The 25,835-nt window shown below is 42.6% G+C and overlaps 1 protein-coding gene across 4 annotated transcripts in view; it reads right to left on the bottom strand.

The window, feature by feature from the left end:
- Window positions 1-25,835, bottom strand: part of Stard13 (StAR related lipid transfer domain containing 13) — a 204,452-nt gene that overhangs the window by 144,749 nt on the left and 33,868 nt on the right. For 2 of the 4 annotated variants that reach the window (XM_027413759.2, XM_027413758.2), the window contains exon 1: window positions 15,535-15,858. The exons of the other annotated variants lie outside the window; for them this stretch is intronic. In XM_027413759.2, coding sequence (XP_027269560.1) covers window positions 15,535-15,703 — 169 coding nt within the window. In that variant the 5' untranslated portion in view covers window positions 15,704-15,858. Of the gene's footprint in view, window positions 1-15,534; window positions 15,859-25,835 lie in introns of those variants that run through there. 4 annotated transcript variants of the gene reach the window in all.

A 25,835-nucleotide genomic window follows, 5' to 3' on the forward strand; every position in this document is an offset into this window, starting at 1 on the left:
ATGCTAGATTCCAACCTCTGGCAAGAAATCCCGCTGCCCTGACATTTACTTTGGACGTAATGTTCTTGATACAGAGTAGCCAGCTTCGGGAGGGCAGGGGGAGGGCAGAGGGAGGGTATTCATTTGGGATGGTCACAGGCTTCTGTGGCTGGTTGTAGCTGAATGAAATTCTCCAGCAACTGGGGCGGGGGTGGAGGGGAAAAGGGTCAACTCTGTCCATAATGACAAAGAATAAACACTCAAGCCATCTTTGAGGACAAGTAAACAATGCCCACCTATAATTAGGAGGAGGATGGGGTTGTGTAGTGATGAACAACATGCATTCCTAGCTCATCCAGACTTGAGTTCAGAGGGCAACTCCAGTGCTCACTGGCTGTGGGACCCTCACTGGCTGGGGCATGTCAGGAAAGTTTATTTAACACTCTTGGGGCCTTTGTTTACTCACCTGAGAAGGGGACAGAGTGAGTCCCAAGGTGTGAGGCCTGATTAAGCTCATTTTCCAGATGAGTAAACTTAGCTCTCTGGTCTTAATGAAAACTCAGTAGGAGGACCGTACCTAACCACGCTAGGTTCCTTGAGAACAGTTGCTAGATTGTCTAGAAAGGTAAGACTACTGCTGCTATACTCAAAATGATAGACACTCCAAAGCATAAGCGTCATGTGAAATATAAAGAGTACATGGCTGACCCAGGTCTGAATGTCTTTGGGCACACAGACATAAATAAACTTCCCAGGCCACTTGTCTTTCCATGTGAGACCCCAGATCTCTTTTATTGGAGTGACCTCATGAGCACGTGAGGCAGAGCTCACCCCCAGGCTCTGGGTCTATCTGCACAGGCTGAAGCAGGCTGAGGAAGAGTGACTGACTGCTAACCTCACACCGTTCCCGATGTTATATAACAAAGCAATAGCTCCAATGGATAGAAGCTACAGTGTCCAGGGCAGGCTCTGAAAGGTAACCAACACTAAAGGGGACCAAAGTGACAGGAAAAAGGAATAGAAAGGAAGGAAACAGGAATAGAGAGCTGTGAAGCCCAGGTGAGGAGGACAATGTGGACTCGGAAACAGTTTCTATTCTTGCAGTTGGTTAATGTTTGACTGTCACAGCTGCCTTCCAGCCTTCCTTATTCTAGCAGGTGAGTTTATGTTAGTTCACCACACAGCCAGTCACGGAAATGTGCTTTTCCATTCCACAGAATTCCATTTGCAAAGCAATGACTTGGGGAAAATGAGATCAGAAACATTTAGACCTGTAACAGGGCAACAGTGCTCCTCCTAGACACCATGGGCTAACAAATAGAAAGATCAGTCGGTGCCGGGAGTGAGTTCCTTCTTTGGGGGTTATTGGTCAGTGGGGCCCCACAGGCCCTCAAACAGTACAGGCTATTGCCAACGCTATGGGTTACTCTCCGGAAATTGATGGCATGATCCTATTGCTGAAGACATCACACACAGGGAACATGGAGAAAGCAAGTGGTTCTGCCTCCAGCTCTACCCAACTTCCTAGCTTTCAGAGACATTTGAGAGTAGGAAAACTTGGGTATGGTTTGTTAGGTCTCAGAAAAACAGATCTTTGGGAGCAAAGCTTCTAATAAGTGATGCTGAGACCAATTCACACATGTTTGGATCCAACAAGACAACACACATGGAATTACTCCCCCGGTTGTCATACCGCTAAGAGGATGCTATGTTTCCTTCCAGGGTTCATTCGAAGCTATGGGCAGACTTCAAATATTGCATCCTATAAAGTAAGGGTTTTGCAGGGCTCAAAATTAACATTGTTATAATGCATGCAGAAGGCTGGACCTACTGAGACTCTTGTTCTTAGGAACATCTCTCTACAGGGAACTTAAAGCATCTATTTTCTATAAAAATCAACAAAGCAGAAACTTCCATAAGGTGTATCTGTCAAAATGTCAATACATTAACTTCTAAGAATAAATCTCAATAAATTTCCTATTCCTTTTTCATCTTTCTTAGATGAAGGATTCAATAAGTATGAAGAATATTCTTCAATTAGCAGGGATGAACCCTTTAAGAGAAATGAGCAATTAAAATCTTTGAAGAACTCATTGGAACTAGCACAGAAAACAGAGAATTTAGTTTTAAATTTGTCAACTGAGCATAAATCTCTGCTGGCTACACATTAAACAGGGGATCAATATCCAGGGTCTAGAAAGAATTGCAAAAATTAAACAGCAAAAAGCTCTAAACCACTCAATCAATAAATGAGTTGGCGAACTGAATAGTAGCTCTTAAAAGCGATATGAATGGCCAATAACAACTTAAAAATATTCAATTTCCTCAACCACCAGGGAAGGGCAAACTAAAACTACTCTGAGATTCCATTCTAAGTCCAATGAGAATGGCTATCAGCAACAAAACAGATGACAATGAATGCTTTTGGATATGCAGGGAAAGGCAGGGATGTAACACTGTGCGGTCACTATATAAATTTGTTTGGAGAGCCTTGCAGAAACCACAAATATAACTACCATATAGTCATATACCACTTGGGTATCTACCCAAAGGACTCAAAGTTAACATACAGCAGAGATAGTTCACATCCATGCTTACTGCTGTACTGCTCAAACAGCTATGAAAACAAAACAAAACAAAAGAAAAAAACTAGCCTAGATTTCCATCAATAAATGAATGGATAGTGAAAACCTGATACACACACACACACACACACACACACACACACACACACACACACTGGACTTTTACTCAGCTATAACAAAAATGAAATTGTGACATTTGCAAGCATATGGATGAAACTGAAAATCACTTCAATTAGGCAAAATAAGCCAGAATCAAGAAAATACCGTTTTCCCTTATATATGGTACTTAGATTAAAAAGTGTGTGTGTGTGTGTGTGTGTGTGTGTGTGTGTGTGTGTGTGTGTGTGTGCCAACATGTGTGCCTATGTACTCCTAGGTTTTATGTAAACTTTACACAAGCTGAAGCCATCAGGGAAGAGGGAGCCTCAATGGAGAAGATGCCTCCATAAGATCAGACTGTAGGCAAGCCTGTGGGGCATTTTCTTGATTAGTGATTGATGGGGAGGGCCCAGCCCATTGTGGGCTGGTGCTTCTGGGTTCTATAAGAAAGCAGGCTGAGCAGGCTATGAGGGAAAAGCCAGTAAGCAGAATTCCTTCTTGGCCTGCCTGCAGGTTTCTTGCCCCAGGTGAGATCTTGTACTGACTTTCTTTGATGATGAGCTGTGATGTGGAAGTGTAAGCCGAATAAACTCTTTCTTTCCCAAGCTGCTTTGGTCATGGTGTTTCATCACAATAAGTGTAATGCTGACTAAAACAGCGTGTATATATATATATGTATGTGAGAGAAAGTCAATGTATGTATGTGCATGCATGTATGCCTGTGTGTGTGCATATTTGTGCATGTGTGCTCAGGTGCATGTGTGTATGTATGTGCATGTGTGTTTGGGTGCATAAGATGAAACTACAGAGCAGCCCATGGAAGGAGGGGACCAGATCTTCAGGGAGGTGAGACACGGAGAGAGCAATGGAATACATTTGATCAGACAGCAGAAGGGGGAACCTAACTGGGAAGAGGAAGGAAAACAACTGGATACCGGAAAGGGACAGAGCTGAGGACAATGAGGGAGGGGGACAAAAGAGAGCAAAGTATAATGATTCATATGTAAGAAGTCGCCATGCTGAAACCTACAGCTTTTTATGCTAGCCTTAACATTAATAAAAAAGAACTGAATTTTAAAAACAAAGCTTATGTTCATTTTTATGAGTTCTTTCCTAGGTATTCTTTATGTGAGCATTTGGAACTAGAAAGTTCCTGTAAAACTAAAAACCTGAAAGTTAACACCAGTTCAGGAAACCACACTGATTTGGAAGGAGGGGTTCAAGTAAGTGCTGAAGCTTGAGTCTGCCCCCCCCAATTGTCTTTAATTTGTAATCACCGTTCCCAGGATCTTCCGAAAACCAGGGGCTAAAGACCAAGTGGTCTTTATCTGAAAATACATAGGACCAGAAGTGTCTCAGACTTCTATTTGTTTTGCAGGTTTTGAAATGCTGACATATGCATGATGAGCTATCTTTGGGGATGGAACCTCAGCTTTAGCACACATGATTCACTTACATCTCTTAGGCCAGGTGGCAATCTTATACAGTGTTTTCAGCGCACCACCATGTTGACTGCCTCCTGTCACTGGAAGGCAAGCAGGGAATTTTCCACTTGTGTTCAATGAGCTTCAGATTTGGGACCATTTCAGATTCCCAGCCTTTGGGTTGGGATGCTCAGTGAGTATGAAATACCTTCACAATTGCTCTGTGTGTTGAATGATGGAAAAGACAGGAGCAACTAGTGACTGAGCCTGGCAGACACACAATACAATGACCTTCCTTCTATCTGTCAATACAACAGATTCAATTGGGAAATGTATATCCCCCATCAATGCTACAGTCTGAATCCTGTGTTCTGCAGATTTATATGCTGATGTCCTGAGAATTCAGTCCCTTTCAGTGTGACTTATAACTGGAGACAGAAGAGATGGTAGACAGGAAATGAGGTAGCATAAGTAGACTCCAATCCAACTTGACTGTTGTCTTAATAAGACAAGATTGGAATACAGACACACACTGGGATGATGTTACAAAGGTCAAGGAAGGAGATGGTCATCTAGGAGCTCAGAGACTCAAGAAGGTACCAACTTTTCCATCACTTTGCTCACAGATTTCTAGACCCCAGAATGGTGAGAGAAGAAATTGCTATTGTCTAAGTGGCCCAGTCTGTGGTACTTGATTATGGTAGCCCTCCCTGTCATCTCCCAACAAACACAGTCCATTGGCAGCTTATAAATTTATATGACTTCCTTGGTTATTATTCCATATGCATCCCTTTCCCCAACACCAGTTAGGGAGGGATCTGCTCACAGTTTGATCCCTTGTCCAGGTTGGGGGAGATTCCTACCGCAGACACTGTATGCTCTGGAGGGGTGGATTAAAAGATCTTTATAAAATAAAGAATGTTGTAATTTATCCCCAGATGTCCCATGCACAACATCTCGCTGTTACTGGTGAATGAATCTTCTCCCAGGCCTTGATCTGATGTCTCTTCTCCCACTGCTTCCCCTCCAGCCCTTCATTTTGTCACAGCACTATTCCTGAACCTTCCAGTCCTCTCCCAGGGTTAGAATCTGTCACATGTGATGTCAGGAGTCAGGGCCATTTCCTACCAAGTAATGCCTCTGTTACTACCCAGGAGGGGAGACTCATGGGCTTCCTTGTTGCCCACAGGAGGGGAAACCTGGCCTGTACTAGTCATTTCAGGCCAGTTCAGAGCAATGAAGGGAACCACTACTAATCAAAGAAAACTGCAATTGGAGGGGTAATGGTTTGCCCTATAGTCTAAAAGAAGAGAAAAGAAATAAAAGAAAGACCACAGAATTCTTATTTTATAACTCAAAATTTGGGACAGACACTTTTTAAGGACACACAAAATATGGCATTATGTATGACTGCCATAGTAAACATGGCAAATTCTTTGACTGTAACTTGACGGTTCTTATGTACATATCTATTTTATTACATCACACATCTAGTAGGAATCAGGCACTGTGCTCTATGATTAATTATATTCCCTCATTTATTTCTTTTAATAACTCAGCTGCAGCTACCAGCTTCACTCTGCCCACACCAACTCTTAAGAAAATTCATCAAGTGAACTTATGGGAACAGAGAGCAGAATTGTGGCTATTAGGCTTCAGTGTGGGTCTTTTAACAATGGGGAAACGATTGGTTTAAGGATATAAAACTGCAGTTGGACAAGAGGCATGGACTCTCTGAAGTCTTGAGGTCTACTGAGAGCATGATAAATATGGTTGATAACATTATGCTATATTTTAAAAGTTGTGAGATAGTATGCTTTTGTTCTCAAAACACAAATGATGAATATGTGTGATATAACATGTTAATTGGTTTAATTTAGCCATGCCATTGTGAACATACTGTATTGTGTATCATAATTGTGTATGACTTTATATATGAGCTAAATAAATGAATGGAAAAAAAAAAAGAAAATTCATCAAGGCCTCTGCTGGGAAGGGGAGGATGCAAGAGTCAACTCAAGGTACATAACTGCAAAGGCCTCTAGGGGTTCCAGACTATAGTTTCCGAAAGTTTGGGGGGTTACAATGAACAGATGGAAGAGCAACAGAGGAACTCTCGGGGAGATCAAAGCCTTCACAGGTGTCCTCAGGATGTCATGTATGGCTGACCACCCTGCTCTCTTGCCAAGGTTTTCCTTAGTCGTCTTCTTCTTGGAATCCAGCCATGAAGACATCTAAGACCTAGCCAGACTACAGACCTAGAAGCATGAAACGTGAATGAGTTTGTGCAGAAGGAGGTTCATAGTCCCTCTGACCCAGGGCATCAGTGGTAGAGAAGCAGGCAGTTTGATGACCATGAATAGGATAATCACAGCACTCAGTGTACAAAAGTCCTACTGATGGGGGCTTTGGGACAGGTTTCATTGTCTATTTTGAGAAGTGCATTGAATAGGAAACATTTTGTGTCCCTCAAAGTGTTGGGTGGCTTCCTTAAGTTTGTCTCTTAAGAACTCCAGTTTGGAGCTAGAGAGATAGCTCAGTGGTCAAGAGCACTGGCGGCTCTTGCAGAGGATGTAGGTTCTGTTCCCAGCCCTACATATGGCTCACAACCATCTGTAGCTCCAGTCCCAGGGGATCCAAAGAAGTCTTCCGGCCTTCATTGGCATAGCACATACATAGTACAAATACATACACCAAGGCACCACACCCATATACATAAAATAAAATAAAATAAAATAAAAAAGAATGGCAGTTTTATTTGGATGGGTTTACTGGAAAAACCACTGCTAGGTTTGTCATTCATTCTTGAATCTTACAGAACTCAAAATATTGTAAATAATTGCGTGATAGTTACACTTTCTATGCAGAGTGTGTGACCTTACGGCTATACAAGCTTTCCCTGGCTTGTTATTTTGTGGATCAAATGTAGGTAAAGGGAGACTATTCACTTACAGAAACTGAACACTGAATCAGAGGCTCTTACCATCCATCTGTATGGTTTTTCAAGATTCACCTAGAAGGGCAAAGTTGGAGTGCACACTCCAAATACTAACAGGAGTTAGGTCGTCAGATCCGAGGTGACTGGCTGAATAATCCCTCTCTACACTATTGCACTCTAGCGTTCATCAGATTGTTTGACAGCCAGAGCAACACAAATCATTTCTGCTTCAGCCAGCTCTGCCTCTGTGAGAATCTTTCACATGCATTCCTACCCCTTATGAGGAGTCATTGGTCAGGATGGACAGATACTTTGGATTTATCCCCATTGATTTCCTTCATCTAACAGCAGTAGCATATTCTGTATCTTTAAAGCCAGTTTTCACTCCAAGTTCTTACTTTAATTCCTTTAGATGCTAAGTTGGGGGGGGTGGATTTATGTGTCTTCAAATGCTGATGTGTAAATCCTCAAGGCGATGTGCCCTGTGCTAGATGGTCTCGCTCCATAGTGGCTGCCATGGTCTGATAGGACTTCATAAAAGAGCACCGAGGCTAGCTAGGAAGCCCCTTCTTGCATTCCTTTGTAGAGTTTTGATAGATTGTGAATGCCTGTTTAAAAAGGACCGAGCATCATGCAAATGTTCAAGTGCTTCGTCTTTGCCCGCAGAGGAAAATATCCTAAGAATGTAGCTGGAAGCTTCCTGAGAATGTACAAGTTACTTAAAAAAAAAAAAAAAAAAAAAAAAAAACCTCAGTTCAACAGATTACTAATCAAAATTGCCTATATTCTGCCCAGTTCACTTTCTTCTGTGTACTGAGAGTAATTTCTTCTCTGTTACACAGGGCCTTGCCATCATGAAGGGCCCAGCACCAGGCATTCATTTCAACCAAAGAGATGAAGTGACCATGAATCGAGAGAGTGATAGGTGCCACCCCTTAGGGTGGGGGTTTCAGTGAGTCATCATCTAGAGCCAGGGAGAGTTTAATGATGCTGAAGGGATACCCACTGCTTCCACGTGAGTGAGGGTGGCACTTGCAGGCAGTCCTAGAACATCTTCAGTTAGCTACAGAAATGCCAGACCCCCTAGGTACTCAACCAAGACTTTAGTTAGACCTCAGGGTTAGACCCAAAGCCAGAAAGCAGCCTTTTCCCACTTGCATCTCATCCGGACTTAGGTTTTAGACTTCTCTGGGACTGATTATGCTGTTGTGGCAATTAATAACTGCTCAAACACACTCTCTACTTTCTGTTCAACACATGGGCAGGGGCTGTCTACTCAGAATAGAATCTTCATTTCATTGTTTTAATACAAAAGAAAAAAAAGATGGCTAGCTTGCCTCTACCCAGTTGAATTTTATTTTATTTCTCCTTTTTAGTTTGTCTGTTTTGACTTGCTTTGTTAGTTTGTTTTAAAGAGAGAAAATGAGGTTGGGTGGATAGTGAGGGGTGGCGGGAACCTAGGAGGAACTTAGGGAAGGCAAAGAATATGATCAAAATAGACTATATGAAAAAAACTAAGGAGCAAAAATTTAAAAGATGTGGAATTGGCTATTTTTTAAAGCAGAATATTTGCAATATCACCCGTCAAACAAACAAACAAACAAAACCCAAAACTTCTAACTAGGTACTGCTGGATCCATGAAGAGAGTTATCTGAGTGGACTACAGGCCACATACTGTCCTCAACCTGTATTCCAACCAGTCCCCGCCAGCCTTGGCACCTTGTGGAAGGCCATTTCCTAATAGAATGGCAGGTTAAACAAACTGCTTCTGCAACAGAGTTTCTCTAAGCCTTCTGGTGTGTGACTTTTCAAGAAAAGAAAAAAGATGCATCATTTCCCAAATTACTTAACTACAGAAATAGTTCCCCCTGGCACACCCATCCAAGGGGATCCTATCCTAGAGCACAGACCTGGGAGCACCGCTTCTACATGGCCTCAGTGCTCTTCCTAAATCAAGTCAGAAGACTGCGCCTAAGCCCTTTCTCACCCATTCACCCTCTCCCAAATACTTCTACTGAGTTATAACTTGTTGTAGTGGCCTTAAGCCCACTGCCAGATATAAGAAATAACTGATGGGGATGGAGAGGGTGGCTCAGTGGTTAAGAACACTTGTTACTCTTGCAAGAGGATTTGGGCTCAGTTCCCTGCACCTACATGGTGGCTCACACCAGACCACAACTACAGTTCCAGACAATCCAGTGACCTCTCCTGACCTCCACAGGCACCAGGCACCACATGTGGTACACATACATACATACATACATACAGGCAACACACACACACACACACACACACACACACACACACACACACACACACACACAATAAAATTTTATAGGAAATAAATGACACCATTGGAGTCACTATTGCAGTGGCTGGACACAGCGTCCACCACAGCTCCTTACCAGTTGGTGTGGGAAGTTACTCTCAGATAAGGTTTTTGGAGGAAATTCTTCCAAATGTCAAGTCCCACCAGAAACCGTGTTGTGTGCTTTTACGTTATAGACCTGATATAGCATCCCTTGATTGCATTTTCTTATCTGTTCCTTTCTTAGACATGGGAAAGCTGAAGTCCAATTTGTGGCCCATTTAAATAGCTATGTGAGGCATTGTGTATTTTATACTCTTGTGTAAGAATGCTTCTTAGAATGCTTCTTGATTTTATCTTACAAATTAACCAGCAGTTTTCTTTCTGTCAGACTTGTTTTTCTCTTATGATCCTATTGAGTTGTATATTCTTCTACAGGCTATCCTAAACTAACATGTGGTACCCTTTCCCCAGCCAACTCATGTTCCAACTGCCCCCAGGCAAATGGCAAATGATTTTTAAATGATCTTTATTTTATCCAAATATCTGGTGTGTGATTCATGGTTGGTTCTGTCTTCCTATATATTCTTTGTCATATTCTCATAACCAAGTGCAGAGACAGAATATATCCTGGTTGACCACATTTCCCAGTTAAATCCCCATCCACATAGTCCCCCTTTTTAAGAGACATTTATTGAAGTTCACTTGCCATTTGCTCTTTGTGGGCTTAGTTGTTTTGGATCATCAACTGACATTTGCTAGGGCCCCAGTGTTGAGTTGGTGAGTTGGGAGGGTGATGGGTGCTTCCATCTTGCCCATAATTAAGTTACCCAGGAAAAGGAGGGTTCTCACTTTTTTAGGGGCAGTCACACTAGTAATAGATTTTTCTAGGAATTAAAGTTCAGTTGATGGGGGTGGGGTGGAGATGAGAAAATGAATTCCCTCTTTCTTCAAGTACTGCCTTAGCATCCAGATTTGAGAGCTGCTTGAATGTGGGCTGTGTTTGTAGAATCAGAGCAACCTGGGGTTCCGGGCACATGGCCTTCATGCTCATAAGCATATTTCTCTTTCCCTAATTGCTTTCTGGGGCACACTTGCTGACCCTTCTCGTTTTTCTCTCTACTAGGTAGTGAGGTTTTAGACACTATCTGAAGTTGTTGGGCGTAAGCCACTAGCCTGTTTTCCTGTGATTTTGGTTAAACAGTACCCTTTCTGGACAGGCCCTCTAGCCACCCGCCCTCAGGAGAAACAGGCTCTGATTTAGAAAATGTGGCTTATGCCAGTCACCACCCTGTTTTGTGGATGGGCAATGATGATAGGCACATTCCCAGCCTGTCCTCTCTGCTTTCTTTGTTCTTTTGCATCAGAGGAGTTGGGTAAGAAAGGACCAAATTATCTCAGAGGAACAAATGATCGTTTAATTTAGGCTGACACTATCCAGTTGTTGGGGGTAGGGGTGAGGGTCCTCACCCACCAGGGATGGGCAATGTTCACCACTTGGGTTGGGCAAATTCCCAAGATGCCATTTAACAGAGTAATGAGGGAGAGAAAATATGCCACTCACCCGCTTGAATTAGCTGGGGGGTTGAAGCATGTGCCACTTTAGCTAAGTTCAACTCAAGTCGCTGTGTCTGTTTAAAGATCTTAGATTAGACATCAAGGAAAAATGAAAGCCCAGCTTTCACTACTTTTCCTAGCAGTAAGATTTTCTCAATTCTCTATTTCTTATCAAGTGTAGAAATCTTGTGGTGAGCACAACGGCACACACAGACATTCTCTACTCTCCATAACCTGATATTAGCTGGACATGACAACAATGTCACATTAAGGCCAGGAGCTCTGAGGGAGAAAATAAAGTTTCTCTAAAATTATAGTAATTACAACATTTAAATAGACCACAGACTGCACATCCTTACGGTCTCAGGTCACAAATGACAAAAGCACATGGACTAGATGGAAGCAGGTAGATGGAAAGCCACACAATAAGGAGAACTGGAGTAAGAAACATCCTTTGCTCAAGGTGTTCCTGAGAACACCGGATTCTCCAACTTAGACACAGAAAGCCTAATCCAAACCCTTGTATGAAAGAAGTTTGAGAAGTTGTGATGTCCCAGAAGTCACACGAGAAGTTAGTAGCAAGGGCAAAACAAAAAAACCTGAATTCACTTCGCCAATTTCTTCAGAAAATAGAAAAATTAGATGCCATTGGTTGATGACAGATGGCAGAGATGCTATGTGACCCATTTACAGTTCTTCTCAGGTTATATTTAAGTCCCTCAGCTGTCTATACCTGCAGTCAAAGAATTATTGACATAACTACAGAAAATTCTAGAACAAGATATAATCTGTCCACAATGCTCACTCAGAAGCAAAGGCCCAGTGGTGTCCTGGAAACTGCCACCATAAAGATGGACAGTGTTGAAACAGCCTGGATCCCTGCCTCTTTTTCCTTTTGTCAATAGATTATACTGAAATCCGGGCCATATCTTGATGGTTTTTGAGAATTTCAAGTAAAAAAGTATGATGGATTTCTTCACAAAATAACCACATTTAGGGATCTGCTTTCATTTGGCTTTTCCAAGTAGTATGTGTGTGTGTGGGGGGGGGGGTATGAAAGCATGATGTTTCTCGATATCCTAAAATAATGACATTGGAAAGTCACTTCTCCTACAGTATGCTGATCATGGTAACTATTTATAAAAAAGGAAATATGGTATAGACATGCAGTGGACTACTACCCAGCATTCCCAGGGAAACAAATCTAGTGAAACTACTGTAATTCAGGCAAAAGTTAAGACAGTGGTTGGCAGGGGCTGCAGTATGGGAGGAAGAGAAGCTAGTGTTCCATGGGCTTATTCAGAATTCCAGTTCCAGCAAGACGCAAAGAGCAGTGGAGGTGGACAGTACCAGTGGCTGCAAACACTGTGGTAATGACCATCCAATACACTTAAAAACAGCTGCTGTGGCACTTTATTATATCGGGTGTCTTGTCTTTCTTGGGCTTTTAGTTAGCTGATGAATGAATACATTAGGCACTTACGGGTTTTAGTTGGGATTTTACATAGCTTGCATTTTATTTCTTTGCTGTTTCTATAAACCCATAGCATTATTTTAATAAATGTTATAATACCAGCCTACTAAAAAAATAGCTGCTGTGGTAAATTGAAGTTGTACATATTTTACTATATGAAACTGGAAAACAAATCGAGTTCTCTCTTGCCATGGCCTAACTATACCCCACACCCACTTCCTCTGTTCTCTCTCTACAGTGCCTCCTACTGAAGGAAACAGCTAGTGAGGTCCTAGTGAGGACCGCTGTCGTTTCCTTTCTGTTTCTGCCACAACAATTTCCAGACTGATTCAAGCAAGAACGGGTTGGAAAGGACAGGGATTAGAGCGCTGTGACTTCTGGTGCTCTCTCACTCTGCCCTCTGACACTCTGTTTGAAACCTCTCTCTCTTTTTAGCTGGAATTGACTACATAGCAGTTGTATAAGATGCTAGATAACCGATGTGTGCATGTTTTTGGAGTATGCCCTAAGACAAGCAAGCTTTGATTCATCTTGGGTTTGGCTAACAGTTCTGGTCTCGGGCATCATCAAAGGATTCCATTATTTCTTTCCCTTGTTTGTCCCCCCCATGCGTGGATCTGTTGTTGAATCACACCCATGCCATTCAATGATTAGCTCACTAGAATGAGGTCATCCGAGAGCAACTTGCTCCTCTCTGTACCACCCCCCAGCCACAAGAAATCATAATAATGGTGCTGCAAATGATATTAATACATGCAAAAGTTTCTTTGAAACATCTAAAGCAGGATGCTGACATTTTGTTGCTGAGGTCATCGTTCTAAGATGTTGATATATAAATAGAATACTTGTATTGATTTTATATGCACTCTAATGGAACGATTAACAGTTGTTGGCAACATAACTTGGTATCCTGTACTTCTGGGTACTATCCACAGACCCAAACTCATAGTCTGTTGCTTTTACTATGTTGCTCTTCTATTTCCAGTTAGAAATAAAATCTAACTGGAAATCACACACTGAGTAGCCAACTGGTATTCTGTAATGGACTCCTTGCTGTCTCTAGTTAGGAGATCTTTGGCATATGACAGAAGCCAAAACCCATCCATTGGTCCAGCGTTCTATCTATCTATCTATCTATCTATCTATCTATCTATCTATCTATCTATCTATCTATCTATCTGTGTTCAAATGCCAGTCCCACCATATGACTCTAAATACCATGTGCCTCTGTTTTCTCATCTTTACAATGGATCTAAAATGGCACCAAACTATTAGCACTTTTTTTGAGAGAAAAATAAGTTACCATTCGTAGTTCTCACACCCTGATATGTTGCCAATGCTGCATTAATAGCCTGTGCTGTGAGAAGAAACCAATATATCAATATAGTAAATCTGATAAAAATTACTTTGTATCTGCTCACTAAACATTGTATGATATTAACCCATCATGATTTGTGAATCGCTAGAGGGTGGGAATTTTTTCATGCTTCCTATTGCTTCAGTTGTTCCATTACCGCGTATGAAACAAATGTATATATAGGCTCCTCAAATTTACTAATTATTCAAAATAACACACAGACAGGGATATAGCACTCATATGTAAGAATGACCCACTTTCAATGGTAATTCATGAAAAACAACCATCATCCTCAAAGAATGAAAAATCAATGAATGACCAACAAACAAACAATACATATAAAGAGGACTGGAAAGACAGGATATTTCTAATATGATAAACTCATTATATGAACATGGATGGGTGAGTACAACCTGAAAGATGACGGGTTCCCATTGCTTGCTAAGTCCCAGTGTCCAACGGAGGGATATATATATATATATAATATATATATATATATATATATATATATGCGCCCCCCCCCACGGTAAGAAGTTTCTAAATCGAACATGGGGTTGCTTCTTATTCTCAGCTGAATATATTTTTAAATCAAACCACAGGGAATACTTTTGTTTCTATTCATGTGAGACTTGCACACAGAGTTCATGGAGTGACTTAATATCCTTCCTGCAATCAGAATGGTATGCGGCACCAGTATCCTTCACACATAGCCAGTTCCTGAACCTTCACAAACAAATGCTCATTCCCAAGGAAACAATCTCATTAAATGTCGCCCGCTGGAATATGTATTGTTCCTCTTGGAGACATTATAGTGAGATTTTTTAAGATTACAGACCTTAGCTTCCCCTCTAAAATTCAATATAATCTCAAAGACATGTACCTAAGTAGGAACTCTTGTTTTCACAACAGCTCTTGAAATTCCTGGTAGGGCCAATGGAATGGTTTAGTTAGGTTTGTAGCCTGTGGTTAGGTGACTATTTACTGACTGTGGATCTGGACCTGTCTGTCTTTTAAATGGTCACCAGTTCAGGGGCTTCCTTTATATTCTTTGGCTCTGCCACAAACAGAACATGCTTAAACAAAACATGAGTTTTATTAATGTTCAGGGTACAAGGTTTTTTTTTTTTTTTTCCTTTGAGAATTAAAAAGGGTCACATAGCAGCCTTTCATCAGTACTGTCCCCTTGCCTCAGGAAGCCAGTGTTCCTAAGTGTGTGTCACAGGCTCTGTTATGAGGTGAAGAGTCACTTTTATCCTTTAGCAAGAAAACAGTATCAACAAATCAGTGACACGGACAGGAAAAGAATGTAATTCAAGCTGTCAGCTCAGGGGCCTTCAGCATACACTCTCACCGTTTCTCTTCAATGAAGGTGTCCTGTAAACTCCAGGCAGGGTGTACATTAGTCCCTAGCTCTCTGGTCTCTCCCTAATTAAAAAACATGTGTCCATTTTTAAACTGTGACTGGAGTATGAGTTTACCTGCGGGAAAGTTACCCAACACACACACACACACACACACACACACACACACACACACACACACACACTGGGTAAACCTTTCTCATTTGTTCTGTTGACACACGGAGGATTTGGAATTCGTGATTCATGTCCTACTGGGAAATATTTTTGTGAGTTATGCAGCTCTCAGTGCTGTCACAGACTGCTTAAAACTGGAGTCTAAAGTTATCTGGAAGAGTTCCATGCAGCGTGGCATAGGAATCTGTGCGGTGTACAGTGCGAACAATAACTTTCTAAGTAGCACAAGACAGAGCCAACAGAAATGAGCGGCACCCTGGCAGTGCCCGCAACTCACCTTGCTGAATTTTAGTCACTAGGTGCTGGCGTGCTAGGATCCGGCTAGTCCTGTAGGGAGAGCGTCTGGCAGTCTGATCAAATCGCAAGTACATCTCCTGGCTCTCAGGTGTCATGGGATTTAGATAGTAGCAGCCTGCAGCCGGGGTCCTGGGCACCTGGCTGAACATCTCGTGGTAGTTCCCACTGCCACCTCAGCTGTCCGCGGCTGTTCACAGCTGTCTCCAGCCTCGGTCAAAGTCACCGATTCCCAGGAGAGAGCCACAGACCCAGCGATTTTTAAAAAGAAAAAGGAGTGCCAAAAGCCACAAGTCAGAATTCCAACCCTCCGGTTTCCTCATGTGACCTCGGGAGCCAATCAAATCACGAGGAGAGGGGACTGGGCGTGTTCGCCAGCCGGAGCCGGGCCGAGAGGCTTTACCAGACCCTTCACACAGTGCTGAAAGCAAATAGAGGATTGGAAGTGCCTGGGGCTGGAAAAGACCCCAAACCCTAGAGCTGAGACAGGTGAGAGGCACAGAGAATTCCGGAGGGGCCGAACAAGCACCACCATAGGAACCCTATCAGGTCATGAAAGTTAGAAAAAGCCTTTTGCCTTTCCTAAAGTCAGCGCAACTAGGTTTAAAAAAGCGGGGAAAGGGGTAGCTGTGTTAAACGTCTTCAATAAATCATTTCAAATAAGCAAGGGTCCCTGCGTATAAGATGTCAGCCTTCATTATTATAGAATTAATCAAATAAAATGCTTCCAAAGGGAAAAAACAAACTTTTATAACTATGTTAACACCAGAGGTGAATAAAGACCCCCTTGAACCACCATGCGATGGAGCATCAAAGGCTCTTACAGATGAGACCTAAAGAGACAACCTGTTCAGGGTTATTTACTAAGCACCCAGCCACGCTCCTTTAGTTTGTTCACTTACCCGGTTTTTAATCACCACGAAACAAATGCAAAGTGCGGGTCACATTGAAGCTGCTGCCAAGAATAGGATGTATGGATCCTTGCAAAGACCATAGACAACCTGCTGAGCCGTGGGAATGCTTGTAAAGGCTTTTAGTAAGGTCACACGTGAAGGGGTCTCAGAGAAGGAGGGAGAAAGACAAACCCAATGTTAGTCGAACAACTACTTCTGAATGGAGTGATGGTAGCAAGCCAGACACAGGCAGAGATACTGGATAGTCTTTAAAAAAACAAAACAAACAAACAAACAAAAATAACCACCCCAAATCCCCAAACAACAACAGAGACAGACTCTGGAGTCCGGGAATTCTGGCATAGGACTCTGGGGAGAGCTCTCTGCAGGAGAGTTCTATACACACACACAGGCCTGCGAACTGGGAACCAGGGAGCTTGGGTACAGAAACTGCTACTCAGTTTGACCATATGTGAGGAACCACATGAGAGTAATCAGAACTTTTCCTCTCTTTTGTTTTGTTTTGCTCTTTAGAAGTGTTTGATGTTAAAAGGAAAAAAAAAAGCCCATGGAAAATGTATGGAGTTCTAAGCTAGAGCTGATGAATAAAATTCTTTGGGTTGAGAAGCACATGGGCAGGTTGTTCTCACTTTTGGCTGATTCAGAATGAAAAGCAGCCCAACTACTAACTAGAAACTTCCAATTAAAAGTGTAACAGGGAGCTGGAGAGATGGTTCAGTGGTTAAAAGCACAGGACCTGGGATGGATTGCCACCACCCACATGGCCATTCTCCACTACCTACAATTCCAGTTCCAGGGATCCCACACCCTCTTTTGGTGTCTCTGGGTGTCACTTGTGTGCAGCACATACACAGGCATACACATCAAATAAATAAAACTTTTAAAAATTTAACAAGACTCCAGTTAAGACCTTGCTTCTTGCTATTATTGCTCCATGTAGCTCATCAGCATTTAGTGCCTTTCCTTGTGGGAATTTTTGCTGGCCTAATTTTGTAACACACTCTCATGGCAATAGAGTGATGACTATGCACAAAGAGGCAAGACAGTCTTCCAGTATAAAAGGAGAAAATCAGGTATAAAAGGATAAGATCATGGGCTTTGTGTTCTTATTGGGGTCTAAAGAGTCTTGTTCTCCCATAGCCTTGTAGACAGTAAGAGGTGTATAAAGCTTGTTATATCAGCAGCCTGGGCCTGAGCAGGAGAAAGGTTAAACTCTAGCACAGTATCAGATGCCATTGGCTAAGCCCACAGAATCAGCACCGGCTGCTGTGGCAGGGAGACGCTAATGTCAGCTACCTTGGGCATGTGTTTTTGGCCTGACAGTCCAACACGCACGGCATCAAGCCAGATAATGGGACATTATCACCTTTTCACTGCGGTGAGTGATGGAGTGGAAAAAGGGTGGAGGAAGGGCATGGTGTTCAGGAATACCGTATGTGTTCCAAGAAGCTAAGTAAAGGCAGGAAATAGGGTGTAGTCATTTTCTAGTCATGAATAACTCTTAAAGGCTGGACATCTAAGTGACGAGATTGCAGTTCATTGCTTTCTTGGCTACATTTTTTTTTTTAAAAAAGTATACATGGAAGGATTCTTCCTCAGAAGCAATATAGTCACTTAAAAAAAATGTGGCATGTTGTCCTGTCTCTTTGTTTGTATAATGATGAATGTGTGTTGAAAGAGGCTAGGCTACCTTACTCTGAAAATAGCAAGATTGTAACTATATATGATTTGACATGTAAGCACACAGACATGAAAACAATTGTATAGATGGGCTACAGAGAACAAAAACTGAATTGGGGGTCTTTGATTGAAAGAAATGCAACTTAGATAAATGCCTGATACCACAAAAGCCAGCCTTGTTTTAGCAAGAACATTCAAGGATAAGAGCCCTGTCTACGCCATATGCCCTGATTCTTATGTTAGAGTCCAGGCAGTATCTGTTAATCTAGCCAACTGCCCACGTATTTTTGTCAGTTTATATTTCTTTTTTAATTTATTTAACTTTATTTTGTGTGTGTTGGTGTGAAGGTGTGAGATCCCCTGGAACTGGAGTTACAGACAGTTCTGAGCTGCCATGTGGGTGCTGGGTTCTCCGGGTTCTCCGGAAGAGTGGTCAGTGCTCTTAACCACTGAGCTACCTCTCCAGCCCCTGTCAGTTTATATTTCTAAAGCAGTTTATTAAAGCAGATAGGTGATGTCATTGAGAACTTGTTTTGCAGTAACTTATTGACTTTGCTACGAAGCCTTTGGTCATGATTTGCTTTTATCTCATAGTCCTAATGGGCAAAGGTCCAACAGTGGTGGCCAGTTCTGTTCTCTTTCAAGTTACTGCTGACTTCTCTGGGCTTGTCCACCCTGAATATCTCGGAGATAACTGCCACTCCGCTCTGGTGAGCAAGTAAGTGGAGAACTAAGGACTGAGGGAGGGAAGGAAGAGGACAGGGAAGGAGAGAGAGACCTAAAGCATCTTTCTTCTTTCATCCTCATTCCTTTAAAAATGGGGAGGAATCTGTGGTGTTGGTTTCTGGTTTTCACTTAATTTTTCCTCTCTGACGATCAAGAACAATCTTTGCTCACTGTTCCAGACATGGAGCAGACATATGTACATAAAACTGAGTATAAAAAAGAAGCAAAGACAATAGAGCCGACTAACCATGTTGGGCACCTACCGCATGCCAGGCCTCTGCTACGTACAGTTCCTGTTTTTACAAATCTCCTCATCAACTCGTGAGGTATCATATTTTATGGAAAAGGAGGTAGAGACTCACAGAGGTGAAGTAATAGCCCAGGTCACAAGCAAGTACATGTTGAGCCACTGTGTGTATCCAAGCTTATGACATTTTAACCCTTTTTATTATCACTAGGAACAGGAAAGGCAAAAGTCCTGAACTGTAAAAAATGCAGGAGAAGTCATCAGGTGATAGAATTTTCGGAAAACACGCTGAAAATCATCATAGACCTTCTTGTTGGTATGCAACCCTGGGATGTGTGCATGGAAATACAAGCATGGGATGGGTCAAATCCCACCGAAACTGAGATCTGTGCGTCCTAGAACAAGAAGTCGGAGTCCAGAACACTTGCCTGGCGATGGACATGGACCTCTTAGGAGCAATGGCTGAGATCCAGACTCAGCTCAAATGGAAGCAGTGACTTTGCCCACACAACCCTGCCCGTCTGTGATGGAGCTGTTACGCAGCCATTTCCACTGAATTGAAACATTTCCTCACAGAAGGAACTGAGGAGGTGCATGAGACTCCGGAAGTGAACTAAGGCTCGGGAAATTCCGAAGATTACAGATTCACCGAGTCCAGTAGAGTTCTCTCAGCAGCAGCAATCGCTGGGGGAGCACACCCTCTCATTGGGATGGGACACAGTTGCCTGCAGGCTGTGCATGAGCTCCAGTGGTGCAGTGCCTTAAGTCACTCAAGCACAGCATCTTAGTGATGCAGTTGTGTGTTGCTTTAAGCAACCTCTTATTGATGGGCCTCTGAGGATGGCAGTGAACGCACCAGTTCACCACACTAAACTGGGGCGGAATGGCTGCTTTTGGTGTGGCGTCATGTCATTGTCCTCTGCTATCTTTATTTCAAGGTCATTGGAAAATACTTCATATACAGTCAAATTTTAAGATTTGATCTTTAAATGAAACTTGGGATATTCGAAATGTCTTCATTTTTTGATTGATGGTCTCAGACTGGCACCCAAATGGAATCCTGTACACCCGCGTGGCAGAATTCGAGGAGTGCTTTGACAGAAGCCAGGAAGTACTTTCGTTTGTCTGCTGCTCCTTCTACCCCTTCACACACATTCCAGCCTCCACAACAGGCCGTCTACATGGAGGGAGCCAAGGTGTGGCTGCCAAGCAGGGGAATGTTTGAAATACAAGCGGCAGGCAGAAGAAAATGCAGGACTGATTAAAAAGGCTGCTTTTGAAATCGTACAAACCATAGGGCCTTCCGGTGGGGTGGACACTATTTGTGATCTGTGTGCCCACCTCTGTGCCGATGGCCTTCCCAGTCTACTAGCACTACAAGCTCAATGCTAAGTGCCAGCAAGCCAGGGATACCAACACTCACAGCTATGAGCACAGCCCTTGGTGACAGGCATCATACTGGATCCCCAGACCATGGGCTTCCATTTTGAGACTAGGTACTGCTACAGTCTTAGTGCTGATCATGACCAGAGATTAATTCACCCTGAATGGGCTTTGTAGAGGCCTTGGGAACGATCAGTTCAACTTCAGATGACCAGTGATCTGGTGTGGTCTGGCCTGGTGCCATGACCCATATTCCAACAAACCAACACTGACTTTTCTCAGTTCTTTCAAGGGTCGGAGGTTCCCTCTGCTTCCCCCTATGAGGCTCATCAGTTAAAATCTACTGCCATCCTGGGGCTGGAGGACAGTTCACGGTTAAGAGCACTGGCTGCTCTTACAGGGGATTTGTGTTTGGTTTGCCATGTGACATGGCAGCTCACAATCATTGTAACTGCCTCTTCTGACCTCCATAGGCACTGCACACATGTGGTACCTACACATACACATACACATACACATACACATACACATACACATACACATACACATACACATACACATACACATACACATATACATACATGCAGGCAAAACACATACACATAAAACAATTTAAAAACCACACACCCTACTGCCTTTAGACATCATCATGACTATACTACCAGTCGCATGACACGTTAACTACATGAGGCTCTTACTTGCTCATGTCAAATCCATCTATGCACTACATCTGTTGCACGCAGTTTGTAGATCTGGGATTTCAGAGTGACATTAAATGTCTTCTAATCCAGCTGATTCAGCACCATTGTAGTTTTCCTGTGAGATCCATTTATCCTCTGCCTTCCCATACAGGCCATAGTCCCTCACAGAGAACCCCAAGCTATTCTTCTGAACAATTTCTAGCCAGGGGCCTTAATTCTGCCACGGGGGATGTGGAAGGACCAATCTATGTCTTCTCACAAAGGACTGTCCTTCCAGTGCTACCAGAGCTGTTTGCTTTCTTTTGCATTTACTTCCATCTGCCACCATCCCTTTGAAAATGTGGCACTTCCGCAGGCAAGCATTGCAGTTTTACTGTGGTGTGCACACTTAACAGCATCAGTTTGCCCTTGTGTAATCTAGTGTGGCATTATGGGAGATTTTGTTTGTTGTAATTTCTTTTTTGCTTACTTGTGAGTTCAGCCTGCGCATCACTGGTGTTGGTGTGAGAATAATGCCACAGTCCTTCCATGGAAGAGACTTGCGGGAGAAGAGGGGAGAGGAATCACCACTTGTTACGTGCTATGTGAGAGGTTATGTCTGTTGGGCCAAACTGTCTCATGACTGATAGAAAGCTGTGTGGTGTTTATGTATTCTCCTAATATCCGCCGTTAAGTGCGTATTCTCCATAAGCAACAACTTTGAACTCAACCATAGGACGTTAAAGTTGTTGGACCCCTTGAGGTGGTTTCCATCTACGATTCTTGTCTCTGGTGATTTATTTTTAATCTTGCTTGTTCTGGTGATAAACAAAAATACCAAAGCGCAGTGTGCACTTGGTGGACGGTTAGGTGAGAAGAAATAGCAAGAGAGAGAACATTTTTCAGAATTCCAATCCACACAACCATTTGTGTTCAATTAATGGCAATGTGAGACTGCGGAAGGTCTTCACCTCCCTCCTCAACCTGAGGGAGAACAGGTTATTCCGGCCTTTGAAGAAAATATCTAAAACTATACATATCTTACGTATGTGGTGTGATGGTTTGATATATGTATGTACATTGTACTAATCGACACAGTCATATTAACATATCCACCAATACCCATGGTTGCTGGGGGTCGGGGGAGACATTTAAAATCTGCTTTCCTGTCTAATTTTAAGTAAACAATCATTCACTATAGCCAGCTCTGCACACTGATCTTCAGAATTTATCCAGCTTGTGATGGAGAAGTCTCACCCCTTGATCAATGTCTTCTATGCTGCCCATCCCCCTTCTTATGTCCCTAGCAAGCACTGTTCTACTTTCTGCTCCTATGAGCTCACTGTCAGATTGTACCTGCAAGTGAGATCACGCGGCATTTGTCTTTGTACATCTGGCTTTGTACTGAGTAGTTCTCTATGGCCTCTTGGGGAAATGTTTACTTATTAGCGAATATATGTGTATAAATATGTGGCACTTCTCCTGAGATCGCTTACATTGGCAGAGCTTGGTGACGATCAGGGTTCACAGTGGCCTCTGGACAGCCTCCCAGAGCGACACCATAATCATATTGAGTCTCATGGCACAGACCAACACTGCACGGATCACCAGGCGTGGCTACCTTCTCCTTAGCCTGCCCCACCAGCATGACTCATCACTATCCAATTGCTGGAGAATGCCTATGAGCACCAAAAACTGTATTTGTGGCAGAGGACAGAACATCTCCGAGAGATGCTTGTGATTTAGAATACATTTAAAAGACTTTAATTTCCAGGCTTTGGGGGTTTCAGGAGCTCTTCTCAGTCTTGGCTTATTCTCAGTATGTATTACATTAGGAGACCTAGTTTTGGCGTTTCATTAATCAATCAACACTTTTTAAGTAAAGCATTAGGGAGGCAAAGTAGTGTGGAATGCACAATGGTTACAATTTTTTAAGAATTAAAAATGTATAGTAGAAAAGTATAAAGAAAATATGCTAAAAGGTTATTATGGCCGTGGGTGATGCTCCTTGGATTTCCACTTTTCAAACAGTTTGACTAATTACATTCCTCATATGATGAAAAGATGAAGTCCAACCTCTAGTTCACACTAGAGGAAGGCTTCAGCCTCAGGGAAATTCCAGCACTCTCAGTGATGGGAGGCAGAGAGAAAAAGATACCCATCGTCCCTAAGATTGCAGACACTATCCTTTCAGGCTCTGCCCCCCACCCCCACCCCCGAGTGCCTGACACAGTTAAGCAAAATCCCAGTGTCTAACACCCAGGGAAGGGAAAAGAGTCTATTACTTTCTCTTTCCAAACACTTGCCATATGCATTCGCTCCTGCATGACTGCTTCCATCCCACAGGGGGCTGGGTGCCCTGCCCAGAGAACTGACAATATTGTGTCTAGTTGCCTGTACACTCATCTCCCTAAACACAGGAGGGTTGCCTTCTCAGGGAACCACTTCAACAACACTACTTTTGTTCATACTGCTCTGCTGAACTCTGTTGCCACTCAACTATTTAAGCTATGGTCTCTCCAGTGCCTACAAATTATATATATTTTATTAAATAAATAAATAAATATAAATACATATATTATATATAATATAAATATATTTATATTTTATTTATATATTATATAAATATATTAGATATAAATATATAAAATATATAATATAAATATATATATATTTGCATGGATGTCTAGACACACACACACACAGGTGCATGCAAATGCACACACAAATACATGCACACACACACACAACTCACGCAGGTACATGAGAATGCACATGTACACACACAAGCTGATCAAATATGTACATTCACTGGCAAATGAATGGATCCAATGAATGATGACAAATGATTAGATCAAAATCTAACCCAGGACAAAAGATGGAAATTAATCTTGTGTGAATTCAATATCCAGCATGCATGCAAAAAAGCTAGGCATGGTGATACTTCCTTGTAATCCAGTTGTGGGGATGCAGGGACATATAGGTACCTAGAGCTCAATGGCTAGCTAGTGTACTGGCAAAAGCTCTAGGCTACTGGGAGCACCTCTTCAAATAGCACTTATGAGGAATGACATAAGATGTCGTCTGGATTTCATATGCTTGTACATATGTGTTCATGTGCACACACAAATACCCAGATATATATGGTTACACACATACAAAATGATCATAAAATGAAGCTAAAAACCCCATAATCTCCCAAAGCAAGTTCTAGAAGGCACCTCAAAGTTTTCAGCTGTCAGAGATAGGGAGTATGGGTATTCTTTTGTAACTTCCATCTTGAATTGTTTTTCTTGGAAAACTTGCGTTTGTATATTTATTTCAAAATGGTTCTCAGGGCTATAGCTCTTCCTTCCTACTCATTTAAGCCTGCAGAAAGCAAGCTCAGGAAGACTTCTAATCAGCAGTCAGAGCAGAATTTAGTAAGGCTGACATGCAATGAGGCAATGTTAAGGTCAAGGACCGGCACTCTTCTGCCCTGGAAGTGATGACGCTTAGAGAAAAGATGAGGCAAATGCATAGCTTGAGGAGAAAGAAGAAAAAGAAGGTGCCATCAGCAAAGCCTGGTGGTGAGTACTGTCTGCAAGCAGAGAACTGACTGTGACGTTTGTTACATATACCCAGTGCAGGCTGGGCTCAGTCACCTTTGTCAGGATGAAGAACTGACTGTGAATTTTATTACACATACCCAGTGCAGACTGGGCTCAACCACCTTTGTGGCTAGCATGCTGAAGGTTTGGCACCCTACATTTTTTAAAGACTTGTGTGCCAGGCAGTGTTTCAAGCAGTTAACATGAGTATCTGACCTAATTCCAAAATAATCCTAAAATCTAGTGACTACTCATTCATAGGTGAGGAAACTACATCCCCGTCTCCTGCTCTAGCTGTTCCCACCCATAATTACTGGCTTTGTCTTCTTAAGTAAAACCCTGATATTTACATATTCCAACTAAGTATTGACAGAGTCTCCAACTCAGAAAAAGAATGAAGTTTAAAGCCTTCTCTCTAGATGGGTGGAGGTGGTGCATGCCTTTAATCCCAGCACTCGGGAGGCAGAGATAGGCAAATCTCTGAGTTTGAGGCCAGCCTGGTCTACAGAGTGAGTTGCAGGACAGCCAGGGCTACCCAGAGAACCGCTGTCTTGAAAACAAACAAAGGAACAAAAGTCTTCTGTCTGGCATTGAAGTCGTGTACCACTTTTAAAGGGACTTGAGCATTTGTGGATATTTACAGCAGCAAGATCTGGAAAATTATCCCCAGGGAGACCAAAAGACACCTTTACTTAATACCAAACATAAGGAGATAAAGAACACAGATCACCCTCAACTGGGGACACCAGCAAGTGGTACAACTGCAATACTGAGTAGTAAAAAGTATGGTTATTAAAGTGTGTGGTTCTGCCAGGCAGTGGTGGCGCACACCTTTAACTCCAGCACTTGGGAGGCAGAGGCAGGCGAATCTCTGTGAGTTTGAGGCCAGCCTGATCTACGAAGCAAGTTCCAGAGCAGCCAGGATTGTTACATAGAGAAAGCCTGTCTTGAAAAACAAACAAACAAACAAAAGTGTGCAGTTCTGCAGAAGCACAGGGTCAGTCCTGGTTAGCCTCCCTGTGGGCGACACGCAGAGAAAACTCAGAGAAAGGCTTACATGCAGT

The sequence above is a fragment of the Cricetulus griseus genome, chromosome 4 (genome assembly GCF_003668045.3).
Source record: "Cricetulus griseus strain 17A/GY chromosome 4, alternate assembly CriGri-PICRH-1.0, whole genome shotgun sequence".
In the NCBI taxonomy this organism is placed as follows: Eukaryota; Metazoa; Chordata; class Mammalia; order Rodentia; family Cricetidae; genus Cricetulus; species Cricetulus griseus.